Source organism: Chelonia mydas, chromosome 4, assembly GCF_015237465.2.
Source record: "Chelonia mydas isolate rCheMyd1 chromosome 4, rCheMyd1.pri.v2, whole genome shotgun sequence".
Classification (NCBI taxonomy): Eukaryota; Metazoa; Chordata; order Testudines; family Cheloniidae; genus Chelonia; species Chelonia mydas.
Window position 1 is genome coordinate 142,031,847 of NC_057852.1, and position 21,823 is coordinate 142,053,669.

General features: G+C 55.5%; 1 protein-coding gene across 1 annotated transcript; it reads left to right on the forward strand.

The window, feature by feature from the left end:
• The first annotated feature begins 1,720 nt into the window (after positions 1–1,720).
• On the forward strand, positions 1,721–20,640 carry DOK1 (docking protein 1). The gene is made up of 5 exons (XM_037898564.2): positions 1,721–1,866; positions 8,145–8,441; positions 12,502–12,607; positions 13,209–13,381; positions 18,999–20,640. The coding sequence occupies exons 1-5, from the start codon at positions 1,804–1,806 to the stop codon at positions 20,109–20,111; spliced, it is 1,752 nt and encodes a 583-aa protein (XP_037754492.1). The 5' UTR covers positions 1,721–1,803; the 3' UTR covers positions 20,112–20,640.
• The last annotated feature ends 1,183 nt before the right edge of the window (positions 20,641–21,823 follow it).

Below are 21,823 nucleotides of genomic sequence, written 5' to 3' on the forward strand. Positions count from 1 at the left end.
TATCTTCACTGGAAAAACAGAACAAGGGGTGACGGAAGAAATAATGACTTTAGAACGTGTCCTGGCATTGGGCAAGGGTCTAAGGGGGTGGGTGGGTGTGTATCAGGGTGAATTGCCCCTCATGGACGAGAGGTCTGGGCCAACCCTGATTCCTGAGGAGGCACAGCTGAGCAGGATTCAGCTGATTCCCCTAGAAGAGCAGCAGGAAGAAGCCATGCTGCTGGCCCTGCAGTGAGAATGCTCAGGGAGAGCAGAGGCTGCTGGGGGCAAGTAGGCCCAGCAGTGAACTCTGACACTTGGGGAGGGAGACTGCAGGCCGGAAAGGATGGGCGTGACCGGAGACAGAGGTAAATGGCTGGGCTTGAGAACTGCCCTGGGAATGTTTAGTAATTTAATAAACCAAAACCCATGGAGGGCTGTTGTTATTGGACTTGTAAAAGCCTGTTGTGAGTTACTGAGGAGGGGAAACTGAGGCAGGCCACTTGCAGCATGACCTCTGACTTCATGGGGGCACTTAGTTGGTAGCTGGCCTGTTGACACCTAAGTCAAATGCCTGACAAAAATGTGCACAGTAGCTGTGTCCCTCCAGGGTATTAGTGAGACCAGGTCGGGGAGGTGATGTCTTTTATTGGACCAACTTCTGCTAGTGAGAGAGAGGAGCTTTGGACCCCACAGCCCTGAATCAGAGCTCTGTGTAGAGCGTGAACACTTTCTCCGCAGCAGAAGTTGGTCCAATAAAATATATTCCCTCGCTCACCTTGTCTCTCTTACAAAAATATTACAGCTAGGCAGGCAGCTTCATCAGCCAAAAGCGACCTGACCCCAAACCTGCGCGCAGCTTGAGTGACAAGACTTAATTACAAGCAACATCCTTTTATGGAAGCTAACTCTGCAGCCGCCCTTTCCTTCTTCACACACTGGGTCCCCTAGCTAGGGGGACCCTATTTCCGAGAGGGAAAACGGGACACCAGGCAGGGCTGGCCTGCGCCGCCCCGCACAATTCCTACCCGAGGCGGGGGTCGCTGGGACCCTGCCTGCCCCCGCATGAGCCCTGCCTCTCCCACTCCCCCCCCCAAGGGACTGACATCGCCGCGGGCCCTCCCGCACCGCACCCCTCTCATGTTTTACAAAAGTGGCCATTTGTCTGTTTGCTCAAATGCCCATTTTTGCGAAAAAAGTCGGGACAGGCAGGGCAGGGCTGAAGAGAGGGAGAGTCCCGGCCAAGTCTGGACGCATGGTCCCAGCGGCTTTTCCATGGCTGTGCCCAGAGGTGAAGACGAGCGGACTGGCCTGTAGTTTCTTTTTGAAAAGGCCCCAGCACAGTAGCAAGGGCACTCGGAGCATGAACATCCCCAAAGGCCCCCCCGCCCCGTACACGTATCTGCCGCTGCTTCCCGGGGAAAATCAACTTTTTAAAAAGTAAGTTTAATAACATCGACCGATCACCCCCTTCCCGCAGCCGAGCTCTGAGCCCGGAACGGGAGCGGTGCGGGACCCCCCGCAGGCCGCTGGGGGCTTTGCTGTGGGTGCGGCAGGCGCTCAGATACCAGGGGGATGGGCAGCAGGCTAACCGGGACAGCGCGCACAGCGCCCCGGGGCCGTCTCGGCCTCGGCTGTAGGGTCTGCCCGTCGCAGCATCCCCCGCTGGGGGTCCCGCCCGGCCCCGCCCCGCCGGCAGGCCCCGCCCCGCCCCGCCCCGCCCCATCGAGCCCCGCCCCGTCGGGCGCAGACCCCGCGGCCCCGCCCCAGGCCGCGCAGTGCAGCTGGAAGCCGCGGCCGGACCGTGCCGGGCCGGGCCGCCCGATGGACCCCGCGGCCAAGGAGGGGCGGCTCTACGTGCAGCAGGGCCACAAGTTCGGGGCTAAGGTCGGCAGCCGGGGAGCTGGGATCCGGGGCTCGGGGCAGAGCCTGGGGCGCCGCGGGGGGGAGTCGCTCCAGCCGGGCTGGGCGGGTCCGATCCTCCCCCCGGCGGGGATCCGGGGCCCAGGGCGGGGATCCGAGGGCGCCGCGGGGGGGGTCGCCCCTGCCGGGCTAGGCGGGTCCGACCCTCCGCCCGCGAGGGGGGCCCGGGCGCCCCTCCGCAGCTGGCTGTGCAGCCCGGAAGTTTGGGGTGCCCCCCCACTGGGAATAGAACCCAGGAGTCCGGGCTCTAAGCCTTAGGGTACCCCGCCTGGCAGCCCTCCCCCTTGTCTTCAACTGCTACCTCCAGAGCTGGGAGCGGAGGCCAGGGGTTCAGGGGCCTCCTGCTGCTCTCACCCCTGGACCGAGTGCGGTGCTGCCCCTCTGTGGGGTGAAGTGGTGGGGGGCGGAGGGGCTCTCCCCCAGGAGCAGCCTCCTTGGGCTCCAGTTCCTCTGTGGGGCTGAGCTGTGCCGGGATCTAGCCCTGCCCTAGCCAGGCCCCTGTGGAGGGGCAGGACCTGCTGGTGCTAGGGTGTCTGTAGGGAGACCTGGGGATGGAGTTTGAGGGCTGCCCCAGAGAGGAGGGAAAAGGGTGTTACTCCCCCTTCCCCCTGGGTCACTGCGGGGTGGCCATGGCTCTGGTGCTGTCTCAGCTCACTGAGACAGGGGACCCTTGGTACCTGCTGGGCCCCAGACACCTGCCTCTGTGTCCCCCACTCTCACCCTGGGGCCAGACACCTGCCTCAGCACCCCATGTGACTCCAGCCCCACACCCTTCCTGGGGCTGCTGGCCCTCCTACTTCCCAGCCACCCCAGAGCATTCCCCTCTGGTGCAGAGAAAGTATAACAAGCCTTTGTGTAACAAGCATGTGGACCAAGGGGATCTAGTGGACACAGTGTACTTAGATTTTCAGAAAGCCTTTGACAAGGTTCCTCACCAAAGGCTCTTAAGCAAAGTAAGCTGCTATGGGATAAGAGGGAAGGTGCTGTTATGGATTGGTAACTGATTAAAAGATAGGAAACAAAGGGTAGGTATAAATGGTCAGTTTTCAGAATGGAGAGAGGTAAATAGCGGTGTCTCCCAAGGGTCTGTTCTGGGACTAGTCCTATTCAACATATTCATAAATGATCTGGAAAAAGGGGTAATAGCGAGGTGGCAAAATTTGCAGATGATACCAAATTACTAAAGATAGTTAAGACCCAGGCAGACTGCGAAGAGCTACAAAAGGAGCTCTCAAAACTGGGCGACTGGGCAACAAAATGGCAGATGAAATTTAATGTTGATAAATGCAAAGTAATGCACATTGGAAAACATAATCCCAACTATACATATACAATGATGGGCTCTAAATTAGCTGTTACCACTCAAGAAAGAGATCTTGGAGTCACTGTGGATAGTTCTCTGAAATCATCCACTCAGTGTGCAGTGGCCGTCAAAAAAAGTGAACAGAATGTTGGGAATCATTAAGAAAGGGAGAGAAAATATCATGTTGCCTCTGTATAAATCCATGGTACGCCCATATCTTGAATACTGTGTGCGGATGTGGTCGCCCCATCTCAAAAAAGATATATTGGAACTGGAAAAGGTTCAGAAAAGGGAAACAAAAATGATTAGGGGTATGGAACAGCTTCTGTATGAGGAGAGATTAATAAGAGTGGGACTTTTCAGCTCGGAAAAGAGACGGCTAAGGGGAGATATGATTGAGGTCTATAAAATCATGACTGGTGTAGAGAAAGTAGATAAGGAAGTGTTGTTTACTACTTCTCAAACACGAGAACTAGGGGTCATCAAATGAAATTAATAGGCAGCAGGTTTAAAACAAATAAAAGGAAGTATTTCTTCACACAACACACAGTTACCCTGTGGAACTCCTTGCCAGAGGATGTTGTGAAGGCCAAGACTATAACAGGGTTCAAAAAAGAACTAGATAAACTCATAGAGGATAGGTCTATCAATGGCTATTAGCCAGGATGGGCAGGAATGGTGTCCCTAGTCTCTGTTTGCCAGAAGCTGGGAATGGGCGACAGGGGATGAATCACTTGATGATTCCCTGTTCTGTTCATTCCCTCTGGGGCACCTGGCACTGGCCACTGTCGGAAAACAGGATACTGGGCTAGATGGACCTTTGTTCTGACCCAGTAGGGCAGGGGTGGCCAACTTGAGCCTGTGAAGGAGCCAGAATTTACCAATGTACGTTGCCAAAGAGCCACAGTAATACATCAGCAGCCCCCCATCAGCTCCCTCGCTGCCAGCCCCTCCCGCCCACTGGCAGGCCTGCCCCATCCTTCCCTTCCCTCACCTCCTGATCAGCTGTTTCATGGCATGCAGGAGTCTCTGGGGGGGGTAGGGGGAGGAGCGAGGGCACGGCAGGCTCAGGGGAGGGGGCGGGAAGGGGTGGAGTGGGGGCAGGGCCTGTGGCAGAGCCAGGGGCTGAGCAGTGAGCACCCCCCGGCACACTGGAAAGCTGGTGCCTGTAGCTCCAGCGCCAGAGTCGGTGCCTGTACAAGGAGCCGCATTTTAACTTCTGAAGAGCCCATGTGGCTCCGGAGCCACAGCTTGGCAACCCCTGCAGTAGGACCGTTCTTATGTTGTCAGTGACCATCACCCAGTTACATAGCTTAGCCTGCAGGCCCCGGCTGGACCATCTATCCAGGTGCTGAGCGTCCTGCGATCGCTCTGTGATGTCTGTCCCTGTCCCATCTCTCTACTCAGGGCAGTGGTATTCCCTCACTGGGATCTTGGAGTGGCTGGTTTGCCGCGTCCTCTCTATATTGCTCCTGGGATTGTGGGTTGTCAGGAATAAAGGAAGTCCTTCCCCTGTCCTGTGTACCACTCAGCAATTAGTGGTGGACTTAACATTTAAAAAAAAAATTTTTGTTTTTAAGTACACCAGAAGCAGGAAGCGTATACAGTCACTGGGGCCACTGAATGATCGAGGTGCTACAGGAGCACACAACGGAGACAAGGCCATTGTGGAGAAGCTAAATGAATTCTTTGCTTTGGTCTTTGCTGCAGAGGATGTGGGGGAGATCTTCGCACCTGAGCCATTCTTGTTTGGTGACAAATCTGAGGAACTGTCCAAGACTGAGCTGTCATTAGAGAAGGTTTTAGAACAAATTGATGAATTACTAATAAGTCACCAGGACCAGATGGTATCACCCAAGAACTCAAATGTGAAATTGCAGAACTACTAACTGTGGTGTGTAACTTATTGATTAAATCAGTTTCTGGAAGACAGCTAATGTGATACCAATTTTTAAAAAAGGATCCAGATATGATCCCGGCAATTACAGGCCTGTAAGGTTCAGTATCAGGCAAATTGGTTGAAACTATAGTGAAGAACAGAATTATGGGACACATAGATAATGACATTATGTTGGGGAAGATTCAACATGGCTTTTGTAAAGGGAAATCAAGTCTCACCAATCTATTAGAATCCCTTAAGGGAGTCAACAAGGATGTTGATGAGCATGATCCAGTGGATATAGTTTTCAGAGTAGCAGACGTGTTAGTCTGTATCCGCAAAAAGAACAGGAGTGCTTGTGGCACCTTAGAGTGGATATAGTGTTCTTGGACTCTCAGAAAGCCTCTGACAAGGTCCTTCACCAAAGGTTCTTAACCAAAGTAAAGAGTCCTGGGATAAGAAGGATGGTCCTCTTATGGATCAGTAACTCGTTAAAAGATAGGAAACAAAGGGTAGGAATAAATGGTTAGTTTTCAGAATGGAGAGAGGTAAATAGTGGTGTCCCTCAGGGTCTGTAGTGGGACCAGTCCTATTCAACATATTCATAAATGATCTGGAAAAAGGGGTAAACAGCGAGGTGGCAAAACTACTCAAAATAGTTAAGTCCAAAGCTGACTGGGAAGAGTTACAAAGGGATCTCACAAAACTGGGTGACTGGGCAACACAATGGCAGATGAAATTCAATGTTGATAAATGCAAAGTAATGCACCTTGGAAAACATTTCAACGATACATAACAAGTTTGGGGGGTCTAAATTAGCTATTATTACTTAAGAAAGAGATCTTGGAGTCGTTGTGGATAGTTCTCTGAAAACATCCTCTCAATGTGCAGCGGCAGTCAAAAAAGCTAACAATGTTGGGAACATTAGGAAAAGGATAACTAATAAGACAGAAAATATCATAATGGCACTATATAAAGCCATGGTACGCCCACACCTTGAATATTGCATTTAGTTCTGGTCACCCCATCTCAAAAAAGGTATATTGGAACTGGAAAAAGTAGAGAGAAGGGCAACAAAAATGATGAGGGGGATGGAGCAGCTTCGGTAGGAGGAGAGATGAAGAAGCCTGGGACTGTTCAGTTTGGAAAAGAGGTGACGAAGGGGGGAGATGAGAGAGGTCTCTAAAATCATCAGCCGTGGGCTGTGTAGGAGCAAGGTCAGTAGATCCTGTTGGTTTTGTGCCCTGTTCTTGAAGGGCAATAAACTCTGGCCCCACAGGAGCAAAGGGGTGCAGGTTGTACCAATGGGGGACCCCCCAAGAATGTTCTGCCTGTCTGATGCCCCCATCTGTTGCAGAGGGCGTGGTAGGGGCTGTTGGCTCAAGTACCTCAGTTGCTGGAGCAGAGCCCGTGGGGGGGCAGGGTCTGTCGGAGGCAGCAGAAGCCAGCCCCTGGATGCAGGAATATGGGGCCTGAGGGGCAACAGGAGACAGGAGCCTGTGGTATAACTGGCTTCCTGGTCCAGGACACCTCTCTGTGCTAAGACCGTGCAGCACCTGCCCCAGCCCCTGAGGGATAGGTGACCCCTTGTCCCTCCCCAGGCTAGGTGTCTGAAGCTGTGACTATGCATTCATGGTGCCGACGGGGGGGGGGCTCTGGCGGCTTGTGTGGCTTTCATTCTCCCCTGCCCCTCCCCCGGTTCTCATGCTGGGTGCCTGATGATTTGGGGAAGTTTGGCAGGAAGCAAGTGAGGACACAGATACTTCCTCTTCCTTTCCTGAGTGTCAGCAGCAGGGATAGGAGGGGGCTGGGAGTGCAGGGAGGAGGGCAGGGAGCGTGGGCTGTGGGGCAGGGTACAGTGTCACAATGAGCCGAAGAAGCCCTGAGATCCTGCCCCATCTGCAGGCTGGGGATGGGGGCATGACTGGGGGCTCCTGTGCAGGGAGGGCTGAGGGCAGTGGTTGCCTGGGGTGTATTCCTCCTTGCCCCAGCTTGGGGTTGGTTGGGGGGCTGGAGCTCCTTCTCTGTGGGTCAGTTAGAGGCTAGAAAGGGTCTGGATCAGGGTGGCCCTCTGGAGACAGGGGAAATGCTGACCATCCCCAAAGGTCCAGACCCTGGGGCCGGTGCAGCTGGTGCCACTCTGCCAACCTCCTGGAGGCTGCTGTGCCCAGAGGGCCTGGACCGGGCAGGGAGCGTGTCACCACGGGGTGAGCTCTCTGGGCCGGGCACACCTGGCACTGCTGGAATCGGAGCCCCGCTGCAGGCCGTGTGCCTAGCCCTTGTCGCTGAGCAGGCTGCGTGTGTGGGGTGGGCAGGTCTGCGAGGGGGAAGCTGGATCCAGCAGGCCAAGTTCCTGCTGAGCCTCCGCAGGCCGCACTCAGCTGCTGCGTGTGCCAACCGTAGTTCCTGTGGCTTGGGCCTGGCTGACCCAGCGCACGCAGTCCAGGCCCGGGCCTCAGCACTGCCACTTGCCATGTGCGGAGAGAGATTCCCCCTTCACTCAACTCTGCTCGGACAGTCCCCCCCCCGGTCGCCCCAGTCCAGCGCCCCGCCTGCTCCTCCCCCACTGCCCCAGTCCAGCGCCCCGCCTGCTCCTCCCCCACTGCCCCAGTCCAGCGCCCCGCCTGCCCCTCCCCCACTGCCCCAGTCCGGCTCTTGGGCCTTTATCTGGTCTCTCTGAAGAAGCCACCACAGAGTTGAGGCCTCCGGCACCCGCCCCATGCAGGTCTGTGGCTGGTCACTTTGGGGACCAGCTGGTGGAACTGGGGAAATGCTGGTGCCTGCAGCTCCTGGCAGCCGGGAGGAGTGTGGGTCAGCCCCTGGCTCCCTGTCCCTGGCAGCCCAGAGGGTCTTGGGATCGAATCCTGCTGTGCTCCACGCGGACCTCAGGTTCTGCGTCAGGCTGGAATCTCCCCATGGCTCGAGTGCGAGCTGCTCTCCCAGTCAGAGCTACACCAAGAGTGGGGGAGTCCTTACCCTGTACAGGCAGGTCACAGACTTTTGGGGCTGGGTGTGGGGGGCAGAGGCCATTGTACTGACCCTGCTGTGCTGCCTTTGCAGAGATGGAAGAAGAACTGGTTTGTGCTGTACCCAGCCAGCCAACACGGGGTCGCCCGCCTGGAGTTTTTTGACTGCAAGGACCCAGGAGCTCCAGCCGAGAAACTCAGCACCAAGCGGCTGGACAAGAAGATCATCCGCCTGGCAGACTGTGTTAGTGTGGCGCCTGTACCAGAGAGCGGCCCCAAGGACAGCACGGCTGTTTTCCGCTTGGAGACCAGCGACAGAAGCTACCTGTTCGCTGCGGAGAAGGAGCAGAGCGCTGAGTGGGTGGAGAAGCTGTGTGAGATCGCCTTTTCGGTGAGTGCCGCCGGATGAGGGGGGCTGGGCTGTTCCCCTCTGCTCCCATCTGTGTGTTTTGGGGGTCCTGCTGCTCAAACCTCTCTTTTCCGGGAGCACGCCCATTGTCCACCCATCAGGACTGTATGCCATGATGGGAACACCCCCAGCCCATGGAGAGGGGACCCTCAACATGTTCTGTCCCACGTCCGTGGGGACCAGGTCTGTGCTGCCTCTGGCCACAGCCATGTGAGCCTGGTGGCACGGGTGCTGGATGGCATCCTGTTGTGGGTGGTGTCCGGCGAGCGCCTGCTGGGGGAGACTCAGGCACCTCTGGGGGTTTCCTCTCTGATCTCCCCACCCTCAGTGGCTGGTAGTGGCAGAGACCTTGCTGTGCTGGGGAGGGAGCCAGCAGTGTTTTGGGATGTGGGTCACTGGGGAGCCCCACGTCCCAGGGAACATCATGCTGGGATAGACTATCCTGCCTGCGTGGTGGGGAAGTGCCAGCGAGATGCCCGTTCCATGGAGGTTTGGGCCAAGCTGCCCACCTGGATGCCCCTCTGTACGCTCTGCCGTGCAGCCCCCCAGTGCCTGGAGCTCCCGCAGGCTCCGTTTTCTGCTCCCCCTTCAGTCTCTTTGCAACCCAAAGGTGCAGCCAGAATTAGTCTCTAGTGCCAAGCTAAGGCTGCAGCGTGGCATTTACAGCAGCCTCCCCACGGCACCCTGCCTTGCCCTTGGAAAAAATGGAAGCCGAGGCCCCAGGCTGAAGTGACTCCTGTAGTCCTGACCCCTCCCTGTAGGCTAGCAAAACAAACCTCTCCACTGCCTGCCTGGACAGCCATAACTGTGCCCTGAACGCTGGCAGCTGCTCCTCAGGGCGTGCCCTCAGATGTCAGGCCTTGTGCCGTCACTGCTCCTGGAGTGAAATTCAGCAGGTCTCCCACTCCTACGCATGCTACTGCAGCCCAAGGCCTGGTCTATTAATTCTGCTTACCCAGTAGGTCTAGCTGGGTGCAGCACCTGCGGCTCTCCCTTCGGGGATCTGTGACCAGTGGTGAATACCGAGACCAGATAGCCTGCTTAGGAACATAACATTAGAGAAAAAGGGGGTTTTAAAACAACAATCTGCATGTGTGTACCTTATCTAAATCCTGGCCATCTTGCAATGGTGAGCTGGACAGGCCTATGGTCTCCAGACAGCCCATGGGGTCCCCATCTCCCTCTCGTTCCCCCCAGCATCCTTCCCTTCTTGCCCCCCTTTTTAAACCCTGCTGCAGCCCTGTTGTGCTTGTCTGGGTTCCCAGCTTTGGCCCTTCTGGACAAAACCAGCTTTGAGGTTGGGCAGGGCGGAGGAAAAACCTTAGAAGTTAATGCGTCGGGTATTGTACTTTAAACTCTCTCTCACGTGAGGGCTGTTATCCTGAGCCGCCATTCTTCTTCCTCACTGCCAATTGTGCTTACAGTGCCCCATGTAACTAAACACAGTCCTCTTCCAGTAGCCTGCTTATCACATTGTGTGTGTTTATTATCACAGAGCAGCGCTACTTCACCTCCTCACTCTGCTCACACAGGGATTTACAGTCACTTCTGGGTTGGGGGACTGCATCCTGGGAAGCAGCCTCTCTGAAAAGGGTTTAGGGGTCAGAGTGAACAAGCACAGAACATGAGCTCCCAGTGCACTGCTGTGGCCAACCGGCTGATGGGATCTGTGGATGTGAAGGAGGGGAGCAGGGAGACAGCACTGGAGAGGCCAGTGTGGGAACACAGCGTCCAGTATTAAAAAACAAAAACAAAAAAAACAGGAAAGGAGGACTTGTGGCACCTTAGAGACTAACAAATTTATTTGAGCATAAGCTTTCGTACTCCTTTTCTTTTTGCGAATACAGACTAACACGGCTGCCACTCTGAAACCAGTATTAAAAAGAAGGTTGAAAAATTGGAGAGGTTACAGAGAAGAGCCACAAAAACTATTTGAGAGCTTGAGAAAATGCCTCACCATGAGAGATTTAAGCTAAACAGGTTGAGCTCCTTAAGTCTGCAAGGCATGTTTTGAAATCCAGACTGGAGGCCTTTCTGGAAGATGAATTAGCCAAGCACAGGTGACTGGGCTCAGCAGAAGGCTGGGTAACTGGGTGACATGTAGTGGCCAGTGATACACAGGAGGTCAGACGAGATGATCTAATGGGCCCGTCTAGCCTTTATCCCTGTGAATCAAGCCCTAGGAGTGATATTGATCCGCAGACACTACAGCAGCCTGGCCCCCAGGAATATCATACACTCGGCGGTCTAATCCCGTGTGCCACAACCTAGAGCAGCAGTGTTCAGCACAGGTCCGACGCCTGGCTCGTACAGTTGGTCACCGTGCGTTGGTGTTAACACTGGAACGAACCATCCCCCTTAGTGCAGTCCCTGTGCCGGTCACCATGGTGCGCAGGGTTTCTCGGTGCTTGTGTGGTGACACCCACAGCCGTGCCCCTGTGCAGACCCCTGACAAGAGCCCCTCCTGCAGAGTGGGGCTCTGCCACTGCCAGTAGCATGTGACCTGCACTTTCAGTTCTCCATCTGTTCAATCTGGAAATGCTGCTTCCCCTCTGTGAGTGGCAGGGACTGTCTGCAGTGGTGCTGGGAATGTCTCTCTGCGTGGGCAGGAACCGGGCAACGTCAGGGTGGTTTGTGAGCCCGCTTGAGTTTCCATTTCACACTTGTGATGGGGTCCCTCGTGCTGAGCCACGGGGAGCGAGCTCAGCTTGCCCTGAATATGGTCCCTCAGGAAACCACCTGAACATGTTGCTCCCGAGCCTGCACTTGCATTTGGCCTTGGGGAAGAGAAGCCGTTGCCTATGGTTGTGCTGAGCTCTGCTGGAGAGTGGTGACAGGCACGAGTACAGTGGACACCGTCTCCACCAGCTGGTTCACTCAGGCTGCTCGGAAGCCCCTCGGGACGGCTGTGTCGGAAGCCGAAGAGAGGTGCAGTCATGTTGGATCTTGCCTGTATCCAAAGCCAGGAGGTCACATTTTAGTGCCACCAGGGCAGTGTTGCTGCTGTGCCCTCCCCTGAGCCCGATGGAGGCCCGGTCGGTGCTGTCAGCACTGTGGGATGCGCTGGGACGTGGCCGGGGGAAGAGTCTTTGTTAATGTTCGGCTCGTGATCCGGGTGACACATGATACCCAAACCTCCCCCACGTCCTGCTGCATGGCTGGGTCTCTGCGAGAGCCCTGCGGGGAGCAGCCTCTTCCATCCCACTCTGCTTCCAATTAGCCTTGGCCCAGATTCCTCCTCTTTGCTGCTGACTTGCGTGGGATGGGAGGCTGCGTGTATGGAAAAGCTCTAGCCCCTGTGCTGGGGTTGGGACCTGACCCCCTCCTCAGGGCCGGGCTGGGGAGCTTTGAGGTGAACCAGGGTTGCTGAGTATGTGGTGGGACTGGAGTAGTGAGGCTGGCTGTGAGGTGAACCATGGGTGGGAGGGGGGCTGGCTGTGAGGCAGCTGATGGGGGGCAGAGTGGGCTGGCTGTGAGGCAGTCTGGGGGGGTTGGGGGCCGGCTGTGAGGCAGCCCATGTGGGGCAGGGGTGCCGGCTGTGAGGTGGCCCATGTGGGGGAAGGTGGGGGTCTGTGAGGTGATCCGTGGGGTGGGGAGGGGGGACTGGTTGTGAGGCGACCCGTGGGGAGCGGAAGCTGGCAGTGAGGCAGCCCATGAGGGGGGACCGGCTGTGAGGCGGCCCGTGGGGAGGAAGAGGGGACTGGCTGCAAGGCGGCCTGTGGGGTACGGATGCGGGCTGGCTGTGAGGCGGCCCAAGGGGGCAGAGGGACGATGGCTGCGAGGTGGCCTGTATGGGGTAGGGATGGGGGGCTGGCTGCGAAGCAGCCCTTTGTGGGGGAGGGAGGGCTGGTGAAGCCGGCTATGGGGTAGGGAGTCGGCTGGCTGTGACGTGGGGGGGCTGGCTGTGAGGCGGACTGTGGGGAGGCCGCACAGTGGCTCTTGGGGGGAAGCGGGGGTGGGGTGGCCGCGAGGCGGCCCGTAGGGGGCAGGGGGGCCGGCTGGGAGTATGGTTCTGGGTGCTGATGCCTCTTTTGTGTTGCAGGGGAACTCTACAAATGGAGCCCGGACTGGGGGCAGCAAGGAGTGTGATGGGGGGGCGCCGGCCCTGGAGATGGCGGTGAACTCGATTTACTACTCGCGGGAGGACGGTAGGGCCTGCCCTGCACTTGGCTCCTCTCTGGTGGCGCTGGCTGCCTCCTGGGTCATCCTGGGTTTGTTTCCAGCATGGTCCTGCTGGGGGAGCTTGCAGCCCTCCCTGCCTGGCATGAAGCTGCCCTGGACTCTGGGATAGTCTCATCCTTCAGGCAGGTGTCGGGACCTGTCCCACTGGGCTGCGTCTGGAGCTGGGATGCTTCCCTCCTCCCCGCAGTGCTTCACCCTGAGCTGCACTCCTCACAGGGGGACCCGTGTGTGTTGCTGGCCTGCTCCCATCTCTGTCCCGGGGGCTGGGTGTCGCCGCCCCCTCCCCCCCCGCTCTGTCCTAGCTGGCCTCGCCCTTCCCCCCCTCCCTCCCTGCCCCCGTCCCAGGGGCCAGGTGTTGCCCGCCTCCTCCCTTGGGGGCAGTGCATATTTTGGTTTTCCCACTCTCCCCTTGGTGCAGGGGAAAGTGGGGCCGGCCTTGGATTTCCTGTCTTCACCCCGTGCTGTCTGTGGTCCTGGGGGTGTCCATGGTTTCCCTGTCCTGTCCTTGGGAGTCAGGAGTGCTGGCTCTCCTGCCCTGTCCCTGTGAGTGACTGGCTTTCTCGGCAGTGAACGATTTCTGGGTGACGGTGCAGAGGACGGAGGCGGCGGAAAGGTGTGCGCTGCAAGGGGCCTATCTGCTCAAAGCTGAGCAGGACAGCTTGATCCTCAAGGAGCCCCGGACGCAAGAAACTCTCTACACCTGGCCTTACAGGCTGCTCAGGAGATATGGCCGAGACAAGGTGGGTGGGCAGGACCCCGGGTGAGTGCCTGGGCTCTGTCTGGCTTAATACCATTCCCTTAGCGAAAGGGTGTTCTGCTCCCCAGCCCACAAGCCGTCTGGCACTAAAGGGCTGGCGTGCTGCAGTGCCAAGGCCTGACCTGGTGCGGCTCCCTATGTGCAGCCTGGCAGGAAGGCGCAGGGCCAGCAGTGGCCAGGGGGCCTGGTTAACATTTGCTGAGGGTTGGCCGCAGTGGGGGTGTTCCTGCCTCTTGGGGCCCGTGCTGTGACGGTCACTGCCCCCCCCGGCCCAGGTGACTGTGGTGTGTCTGGGTCCATCGTGCGGCTGTCCCCACGCTTCACGCAGCTCCTGGCTCTGCGTCCTCGGGGGGGGAGGAAGTGGTTGCCTGAGAGAAGCTGCTGATAGAACTTGTGCTGCAGCCTGTAGCTGATGTGAGCTGCTGCTGTTTCCACTGCAACAACCAGAGCGAACTGGAGACTGTCTCTCTGCTGAGTGGAGCCTCTGTGTGGAAGCATCTGAGCAGCTTCTCCTCCAGGCCTGGGAGACGCTGGGCATGAGCCAGAGGGCAAGGCTGGGGGACAGAACCGGCATAACATGAGTGTGCTCAGGGGGAAACGGGCTGATTCCAAGCTGCAAAACCTCATTCAGCAGATGCCTCCCGTCCTGCAGGCGATCAGCTCTTGGTGTGGTATTGAAGTGGTGCCACTCCCATGGCATGCTGGCTTGCTCCGGGATGCACCGAGCTGGCCCAGACCATAGTGGTGCCGCAGAGAGGGGGTGGGGGTCTGTGCTGGGTTCCCCATGGGGTGCCATCTGGAACTGGGGTACCACTGAGCCCACCAGCCTGGGCTCCCCTTACACAGTACCACTGTGATCAGCCTGCTAAGCCTTCTCCCAGGTTTCAGCACACATAGAGATAGGGGTACACCCAGCTGCAGTACATACAGACGCTGTAATCAGCTCTGCCTGGGAGGCTTCAGTCAAGGAACTGCCCAGCTGCTCAAGTGCACTCCCCCCCTCTAGAGTGTAAACCCAAAATTATACCGTCTTGCGCTGCACAGAGATCTGTTCAGCGTAAGCTCATGAAATCCACCCCCTTCCTCAGTGTGGAGAAGGATATGGAACAGGCTTCTGCCCCAGGTTATGACTCTCGGACACTGGTTTTAGAAGACAGAGCAAAAATAAGTTTAACAACTACAAAAGATAGATTTTAAGTGATTATAAGGGATAGCAAACAGATCAAAGCAGATTACCTAGCAAACAAACAAAACACACAAACTAAGCTTAATATACTAAAGAGATTGCATATGAGTAACAAATTCTGACCCTCAGTAATGATTCAGACAGGCTACAGAGATTCTTAAGGGGCCAGTTGCACTTGCTTACAGATTAAAAACTCCAAGTGTTCCTTTCACAGGCTAAAAATTCCTTTAGTCTGGGTCCAGCACTTCTCCCCCCAGTTAAGTCTTTGTTCCTCAGTGTTCCCAAGAGTCTCTTTGGGCAGAGAGTCAGTGAAAAACCCTGATGATGTCACTCCCCTGCCTTAAGTAGCTTTTGCATATGGCGGGAGCCCTTTGTCTCAAAGCTTGGTTCACATACCTGGTCAGTGGAAAAACACTGGTATTCCAAGATGGAGTCGTTCCCCCCCCCCCCCCCCCCCCCCCCCCCAAAATAAAGTCCGTCTAAGGCCTATTGTTCTCCCAAATTGTTCATTAACTTGAATGGGCCCTTCCCAGCCAGCCATCTAGATTGACAGTCTTGCCTAGTGGGTGTTCCCCATGTGTAAACACATTTGTAATAGATACATAGACAATATTCCTAACTTCAGATACAAAAATGATACATCCATACAAATAGAATAATCATATTCAGTAAATCATAACCTTTTCAATATTTCACATGACCTATCTTGCATAAAATACATCAGAATTATGCCATAATCATATCATAATATCGCTATGAAGAATATATGGAGTGCAGTGTCACAGGGTCCACTCAGGAGACCCCATGGCTAAGGCCCTGTGTGAACCACGATTTCACAGACTGCAGGAAAGTTGTGAGATTAGCCAGTTCGGGAATTTTGCCAACAGCAGGGAGACGGAGCAGGGATCATAGAATCATAGAATATCAGGGTTGGAAGGGACCCCAGAAGGTCATCTAGTCCAACCCCCTGCTCGAAGCAGGACCAATTCCCAGTTAAATCATCCCAGCCAGGGCTTTGTCAAGCCTGACCTTAAAAACCTCTAAGGAAGGAGATTCTACCACCTCCCTAGGTAACGCATTCCAGTGTTTCACCACCCTCTTAGTGAAAAAGTTTTTCCTAATATCCAATCTAAACCTCCCCCATTGCAACTTGAGACCATTACTCCTCGTTCTGTCATCTGCTACCATTGAGAACAGTCTAGAGCCATCCTCTTTGGAACCCCCTTTCAGGTAGTTGAAAGCAGCTATCAAATCCCCCCTCATTCTTCTCTTCTGCAGACTAAACAATCCCAGCTCCCTCAGCCTCTCCTCATAAGTCATGTGCTCTAGACCCCTAATCATTTTTGTTGCCCTTCGCTGGACTCTCTCCAATTTATCCACATCCTTCTTGTAGTGTGGGGCCCAAAACTGGACACAGTACTCCAGATGAGGCCTCACCAGTGTCGAATAGAGGGGAACGATCACGTCCCTCGATCTGCTGGCTATGCCCCTACTTATACATCCCAAAATGCCATTGGCCTTCTTGGCAACAAGGGCACACTGCTGACTCATATCCAGGTTCTCGTCCACTGTCACCCCTAGGTCCTTTTCCGCAGAACTGTTGCCTAGCCATTCGGTCCCTAGTCTGTAGCGGTGCATTGGATTCTTCCATCCTAAGTGCAGGACCCTGCACTTATCCTTATTGAACCTCATCAGATTTCTTTTGGCCCAGTCCTCCAATTTGTCTAGGTCCTTCTGTGTCCTATCCCTCCCCTCCAGCGTATCTACCACTCCTCCCAGTTTAGTATCATTCGCAAATTTGCTGAGAGTGCAATCCACACCATCCTCCAGATCATTTATGAAGATATTGAACAAAACCGGCCCCAGGACCGACCCCTGGGGCACTCCACTTGACACCGGCTGCCAACTAGACATGGAGCCATTGATCACTACCCGTTGAGCCCGACAATCTAGCCAGCTTTCTACCCACCTTATAGTGCATTCATCCAGCCCATACTTCCTTAACTTGCTGACAAGAATACTGTGGGAGACCGTGTCAAAAGCTTTGCTAAAGTCAAGAAACAATACATCCACTGCTTTCCCTTCATCCACAGAACCAGTAGTCTCATCATAAAAGGCGATTAGATTAGTCAGGCATGACCTTCCCTTGGTGAATCCATGCTGACTGTTCCTGATCACTTTCCTCTCATGTAAGTGCTTCAGGATTGATTCTTTGAGGACCTGCTCCATGATTTTTCCAGGGACTGAGGTGAGGCTGACTGGCCTGTAGTTCCCAGGATCCTCCTTCTTCCCTTTTTTAAAGATTGGCACTACATTAGCCTTTTTCCAGTCATCCGGGACTTCCCCCGTTCGCCACGAGTTTTCAAAGATAATGGCCAAGGGCTCTGCAATCACAGCCGCCAATTCCTTCAGCACTCTCGGATGCAACTCGTCCGGCCCCATGGACCGTGCACGTCCAGCTTTTCTAAATAGTCCCTAACCACCTCTATCTCCACAGAGGGCTGGCCATCTCTTTCCCATTCTGTGATGCCCAGCGCAGCAGTCTGGGAGCTGACCTTGTTAGTGAAAACAGAGGCAAAAAAAGCATTGAGTACATTAGCTTTTTCCACATCCTCTGTCACTAGGTTGCCTCCCTCATTCAGTAAGGGGCCCACACTTTCCTTGGCTTTCTTCTTGTTGCCAACATACCTGAAGAAACCCTTCTTGTTACTCTTGACATCTCTTGCTAGCTGCAGCTCCAGGTGCGATTTGGCCCTCCTGATATCTTTCCTACATGCCCGAGCAATATTTTTATACTCTTCCCTGGTCATATGTCCAACCTTCCACTTCTTGTAAGCTTCTTTTTTATGTTTAAGATCCGCTAGGATTTCACCATTAAGCCAAGCTGGTCGCCTGCCATATTTACTATTCTTTCGACTCATCGGGATGGTTTGTCCCTGTAACCTCAACAGGGATTCCTTGAAATACAGCCAGCTCTCCTGGACTCCCTTCCCCTTCATGTTAGTCCCCCAGGGGATCCTGGCCATCTGTTCCCTGAGGGAGTCGAAGTCTGCTTTCCTGAAGTCCAGGGTCCGTATCTTGCTGCTTACCTTTCTTCCCTGCGTCAGGATCCTGAACTCAACCAACTCATGGTCACTGCCTCCCAGATTCCCGTCCACTTTTGCTTCCCCCACTAATTCTACCCGGTTTGTGAGCAGCAGGTCAAGAAAAGCGCCCCCCCTAGTTGGCTCCCCTAGCACTTGCACCAGGAAATTGTCCCCTACGCTTTCCAAAAACTTCCTGGATTGTCTATGCACCGCTGTATTGCTCTCCCAGCAGATATCAGGAAAATTAAAGTCACCCATGAGAATCAGGGCATGCGATCTAGTAGCTTCCGTGAGTTGCCGGAAGAAAGCCTCATCCACCTCATCCCCCTGGTCCGGTGGTCTATAGCAGACTCCCACCATGCCATCACCCTTGTTGCACACACTTCTAAACTTAATCCAGAGACACTCAGGTTTTTCCACAGTTTCGTACCGGAGCTCTGAGCAGTCATACTGCTCCCTTACATACAGTGCTACTCCCCCACCTTTTCTGCCCTGCCTGTCCTTCCTGAACAGTTTATAACCATCCATGACTGTACTCCAGTCATGTGAGTTATCCCACCAAGTCTCTGTTATTCCAATCACGTCATAGTTCCTTGACATCACCAGGACCTCCAGTTCTCCCTGCTTGTTTCCAAGGCTTTGTGCATTTGTATATAACCCACACCCACCCTTCTGCCCTCCTTTACTCCGCAGGGTAGGACCAGCCTGCCATCTCACTCCTTTCTGGGATGGGACCAGCTCATTAACCCCCCCACAAGCAGCCATGGCCTCAGCAGGGAGATGGAAGCTGGGATACCTGCTTCTGCCTCCTTGCTGCTGGAAAAATTGCAGCAGTTAGGGGTAGTGGGTGGCCATGCACCTCCCATGAAGGTCAAACCCCTGGGATGCTACCATGAATTTAGAGGGGGAGGGGGAAGAGAGAAAGTGATTTACACAGGGCCTGATTGATGGTGCCTGCATGCTGTGGTGTCTCTCTTAGGGGCACCAGGGAAGGGGTGAGTTGGCAGATGGGTTTGAGGCGGGGGTGGCTTGGCAGCTGGGGGTAGAGAGTAGAACTGGTGCCTTGCTCTCTCCTCTGAATGATGACTGAGCCCCAGGAAGGGCAAACGCCAGTTCACCTGCCTCTAGAGCCTCGGCTGAGGTTCAGGAATAGGATGTGAGTCCAGGGGGAGGATGCCAGAGCTGTTCTTGTGTACGCCAGAGATCTGCCCTGCTCTGTCCCTTCGCCCAAGTGCCTGCAGCCTGGGCTGCAGCATGCATGGGCTTAGGGCTGCTGGGAGGCTCTTGGGGGCTGGGTGGGACACTGACCCTCTACCTCTCCCCGGCAGGTGATGTTCTCCTTCGAAGCTGGCAGGCGCTGCGAGTCTGGCCCTGGGAACTTCACATTTGAGACCAAGCAGGGGAACGAGATCTTCCGGCTAGTGGAGGCCTCCATTCGGGAGCAGAAAGCCCAGGTAGAGGAGAACAGGCAGAGCTGCGACTCCCTGGATTTGGACTGCCCCAGTGTGGTGCTGATCCGCAACGCCCTGGCTGACTCGCTGTGCCTTGAGCTGCCTGCCGAGGGGGATGGCCCAACGGTGCCCAAAGCTGGGCTGGCAGCGAAGCTCAGTTCTGCTCCGGAGGAGAGGGACACCATAGCCCTGCTGAAGGCTCGCACTCTCCCAGAGCCCCCGGTGCCACCCAAGCCAGCTCACCCCAGCACGCCCCCACGCTCCCCACTGCCCAAGGTACCCAGGGCTGTGCCCCCTTCTGAGGACCCAGCCAGCTTGTATTCAGAGCCCATGGATGCAGTGAAGGGCATCCGGGCCAGGGTGGACCCGCTGTACTCAGACCCCATCGACAGCAAGCCTGGAGGTGGGGCCATGGGTCATGGCCCTGCCCAGGAGGAGGCAAAGCTCAGGAAACCTGGCTCTCTGTACTCAGGCCTGTATGACCAGGTGCAGCCAGCGGGGAACAGCCAAGCTGAGAGGCTGCTGAGATGCAGGGAGCACATCTATGATGAGCCCGAGGGGCGGGCCCCACACCCAGTGCCTGCCAACGCCTCCATCTACGATGAGGCGCGGCCCACAGGTGAGGCCTGGCGCACGCAGGGCATTGAAGACAAGGGTGGGTATGAGTATCCCTACAATCCCAGAACTGACGACTACTCAGTACCTGCCTTCCAGCACAAAGCCGGGTCCAAGGGCCCCAAGCCCATCCCTGCCCCCAAGCCCCAAGCCGTGTTCATTCCCAAAGGCGCTGAGAGGAGCCCAGAGCCCAGCAAATGGCGCGTGAACCTGGCTCCCGACAAAGCAGGTGTCAGATCTGGCTTGAACAACAACAACAACAACAACGAGGTGCTGTACAGCCAGGTGCTGAAGCCCCTGCGGGTGCCAGGGCAGGAGCTGTCTGTGGATGAGAAAGCTCTAATGCCCATCTACGAAGACCTGGGAGAGATCTAGCCTCCTGTGCACCTTCCTCTGAGGGCCCCTGAGGCCCAGACTCCGGCAGGAGTCATGCAGGGTGCTGTCTTCTCTGGGTCTCTGCAGGATGGGCCCGGGGCCTGTTACCCTCTGCCTTGTGAGCTAGCTGGTGGCCGCTCATCCTCCTGTGCCAAGCAGGAGGTTGGGAGATTCCCAGGAGACTTTCCCTGGAGGACGCTATGGTCGGTGATGGGGAGAAACATTTGACTGGTACCTATGTGCTGGGATTGGCTCCTTTACCACGTCACATTTTGGCAGGGGAGGACAGAGCTGTCATCTCTAGTGCACCCATCACCATGGTATCTGGACATGATGACTCTGGGATCATGCGATTCCTGGGCATGTGGCTCTCCACTGGGGCCTTTTGCTGCTGAAATGCTCCTCAGCTCCCTTCAGACTGTCTCTGTGGCCCACAGCGGTAGCAGGCTGTGCACCCCGGCACCCTATCCCAAAAATATTTTTCTAAAAATTTTATTTTGATATTAAAATCTTAAATTTTAAAATGGAAGAATCTGTACGTGTGGCATGTTTGAGGCGGGGTGTGTGTCATACGCCTGTTCTTAGAGGGGGGAGAGATGCTGTGTCAGGCTCCCAGGGGCGCTGTACCTCTGGGCGAAGGAAAGAGGCCAGGTTTGTGCTGGGACATTGTGAGTGGCACATACACGCTCATTTGCACGTGCAAGTCCATGCAGTCTTATTAAAGCAACAGCTGCACTGGAGAGGAGAAAATATTGGCTCCATCTTCACAAAAGGTACTGGAGGATCCTGGGAGTTAGAGCTGTTGGACTTCCAGCAGGGGAAGGCAGTTGAAATGATAATGAAATAGCATTATAAAATTGTAAGTTAGACTTTCAAAAGGCCCTTGGCAAAGCCTCTCACAGGAGGCTGGTGAGGGACCAGTCGCTGTGGGGTGAGGGCAAAGCTCTGCCCTGGAGCAGAAGGCTCAGAACAGAGCAGGGATTGATGGTCCGTTTCCATCAGAGCCGAAGGGTCACAGCAGGGCCCCAGGGGGCAGACTGGGGTTTCAGATATTTATTAACAAGCTGGAAAAGGGACGTGTGAATCTGCAGATGGCACAAAGGTATTGAGAGGAGCTGAGCCCAGAGGAGCCCGTGAGGAATTTGAGGGACTGACCCCGGGAGGGGAAAAGGCAGCACACTGGCAGGCACTGCTGGGATTCAGGGTTGACTGATACGAAGTAACACACAGTGGAGGGTTTAATCTGAACTCGGCATGTGCCTTCTCAGGGCCCAATTTAACAGTATCCACTCAGCAAATGGACCCAGCGTCGCTGGGCAGCTCAGTGTGACCTCGACACAATGGGCAGCTGATGCCAAGAAAGCTGATTCGCTGCATAAGGGATGGGGTGGAGAATAGTATGAGTTGGGTCCTGCTCTGTGGAGCATGTGCTTTGGTGGAGCTGTGCAGCAGCTGGGCACGGTGTGGGCTGGTGAGAAAGGAGTGGGGGAAGACACTGGACTCTGCTGAGTGGAGGGACGGCTGGCCCTTTTCCCTGTACTCTTTGTTACAGCAGGGACCTGCGGTACCTTCGCCAAGTCCCATCTTTGTTATGAGAGAATGATGCAAAGCTTGGGGGAGTGGTAAATAATGGAGTGGATGGGTCACTGGACAGAGCAAGCTGGCTCACTTGGTAAGCTGGGCACAAGCAAACACTGTATTTTAATATGGCT

What these genes read in the sequence shown, in the direction of transcription:
- DOK1 (XM_037898564.2), top strand. Translation starts at nt 1,804, where the DNA reads ATGGACCCCGCGGCCAAGGAGGGGCGGCTCTACGTGCAGCAGGGCCAC. An exon ending in TTACTACTCGCGGGAGGACG is followed by an intron (nt 12,608 to 13,208) that starts GTAGGGCCTGCC and finishes CTTTCTCGGCAG; the next exon opens with TGAACGATTTCTGGGTGACG. An exon ending in GGAGATATGGCCGAGACAAG is followed by an intron (nt 13,382 to 18,998) that starts GTGGGTGGGCAG and finishes TCTCCCCGGCAG; the next exon opens with GTGATGTTCTCCTTCGAAGC.